The 2,036-nt window shown below is 36.3% G+C and overlaps 1 protein-coding gene across 1 annotated transcript; it reads left to right on the forward strand.

Annotated features, from left to right (window-relative positions):
* The first annotated feature begins 259 nt into the window (after positions 1–259).
* Positions 260–695, forward strand: LOC121435141 (eukaryotic translation initiation factor 1A-like). The gene is made up of 2 exons (XM_041634240.1): positions 260–464; positions 517–695. The coding sequence occupies exons 1-2, from the start codon at positions 260–262 to the stop codon at positions 693–695; spliced, it is 384 nt and encodes a 127-aa protein (XP_041490174.1).
* The last annotated feature ends 1,341 nt before the right edge of the window (positions 696–2,036 follow it).

Below are 2,036 nucleotides of genomic sequence, written 5' to 3' on the forward strand. Positions count from 1 at the left end.
CTGCTCACTCAGCTGCGATGGTGAAGGGCTTCTGCTGCATTTTGTCACCCTAGCAGAAGCCAGGACTCTGGAACACTTTCTGCTGCCTGTGGATCTTCTGTACTGACAGTTTACCAGAAAGCTCCAGCCGCTGCACAGTTGCTTCCAATCTACCACTGTTAGACACTTCCTGCCGCCCATCCTTTCCTCTTGGAGAGGAGTTGCAGGCAACGTCAGTAAGTAGTCTCTCACCTCGACTGCTGTGGTTGCCCTTACCATCATGCTGAAGAATAAGGGCAAAGGAGGCAAAAACAAGCGCAGAGGTAAAAATGAAAATGAATCCGGAAAAAGAGAGTTAGTGTTTCAAGAAGATGGGCAAGAGTATGCCCAGGTGATCAAAATGCTGGGAAATGGACAGTTGGAAGCAATATGTTTCAATGGTGTAAGGAGGCGGTGCCACATCAGAGGAAAGTTGAGAAAAAAAGGTTTGGATAAATACCTCAGACATTATATTGATTGGTCTATGAGACTATAAAGATAACAAAGCTGATGTAATCTTAAAGCATAATGCAGATGAAGCAAGAAGTCTGAAGGCATATGGAGAACTTCCAGAACATGCAAAAATCAATGAAACAGACACATTTGGTCCTGGGGATGATGATGAAATCCAGTTTGACGATATTGGACATGATGATGAAGACGTTGATGATATCTAAGCTAACCTAAGCATGCTACATCCCAAGTTTTCTGAAGATAGTTTTGCATACTTGGGATCTTGACCTTCAGCTGTTATGTAAAACTTCTTTTAGTATGAGTATGACTTGTTAAAGCAAATTGGTGTATTTTTATTTTTTAAAGTATTATATTTCTTTGAAAACCAAAGATGTTATCATAAGAGACATGTTAACCCTTTGTTCTTATAGATGTAACTGAACTTAGAGGTAGAGCAGTGTGCACTGTTGAGACTGCCTTTCCATTTGTGACGCTTCATTTCTGGCACGTGAGTGCTTTGTGTCAGCAGTTCCGCCTGTCGAGCATCCTGGACTGAATATGCCCCAGTTCCAGCACATCTGCTTCAGGCCCTTATGCCTTGAGACTTGAGTCAGATTTCCACATTTGTAGTCAGAATGCAGCTGTTTTTGTACTTATGGAGCCATGCCATTTTATACTTTTCATATTCTGTACATTTTAGCCTTTATGTTGTTGACACCCATAAATAGGCATTTCACAGTGCTGTTTTTAAATTACATCAGTAGCAATTTTGAGTTTTAAAAATTAGTCATTGCAGAAATTAAACACTTAGGTGATAATCATCTTGACTTTAGAAATACAGTAGTTGACAACGTTTATATGTAATTTTTACTTTCCTAATGCATATGCAAGAATTGAAAATAAAAAGTGAAATAAATATGTTCTGATACTTGCATCGAGAAGGTGGTTGTTAATAGTACATAAACCATTTTTTTTTACTTTGCAAAGTAGGTTGTGTAAAAAGTCATTTCCAAAAATTAGCTACTGTATTAAGACTTTGAATAATTTAATTGCTGTGTATAAATTGAAGTTAATTACATAATTGTATAAACACAGTCTTCCTTAACCTAAGCGTAGGTTAAAGGGAGAGGAGCCACAGCTTACTGCAAAGGCAGTCCCTGTTTCCTGAATGGCAGAGTTCAGAAGAGAAGCCCAGTGAAATATGTTGGCATAAAAACACTTTTTCCTTTTAATATGTTCATTATCTCTCTGGTATGTAACAAAAATAAATGACTGGATAATTTTTAGTTCAAAAAATAAGTGTTTTGATATAAAGATGAATACTTTGCATTGTTAAGGATCTTGGTATATCCATACAAATTTAAGGTTGATTTTATACACTGTGTATATGTATTTCTGCTCTTCTTTAAGGTATTATGTTTATATGGTTTATTTAAAAATACAATGTAAAATTAAAAATTTATGGATTGATAGTCATCTATAGTTGTCAAACTTGTAGTCATGCTAGTTAAGTTTTCTAGATTATAGAGATATTGCAGATGGATAGGTAGTCTTCAATCCTTTCA

Source organism: Microtus oregoni, unplaced genomic scaffold (assembly GCF_018167655.1).
Source record: "Microtus oregoni isolate MIOR12 unplaced genomic scaffold, Mior012 000045F_ref0000178, whole genome shotgun sequence".
Classification (NCBI taxonomy): Eukaryota; Metazoa; Chordata; class Mammalia; order Rodentia; family Cricetidae; genus Microtus; species Microtus oregoni.

Excerpts from the sequence above, each read along its gene's own strand:
- LOC121435141 (XM_041634240.1), top strand. The coding sequence starts at position 260 with ATGCTGAAGAATAAGGGCAAAGGAGGCAAAAACAAGCGCAGAGGTAAA. Across the intron at positions 465-516 it reads AGGAAAGTTGAGAAAAAAAG|ATAACAAAGCTGATGTAATC; the intron begins GTTTGGATAAAT and ends GAGACTATAAAG.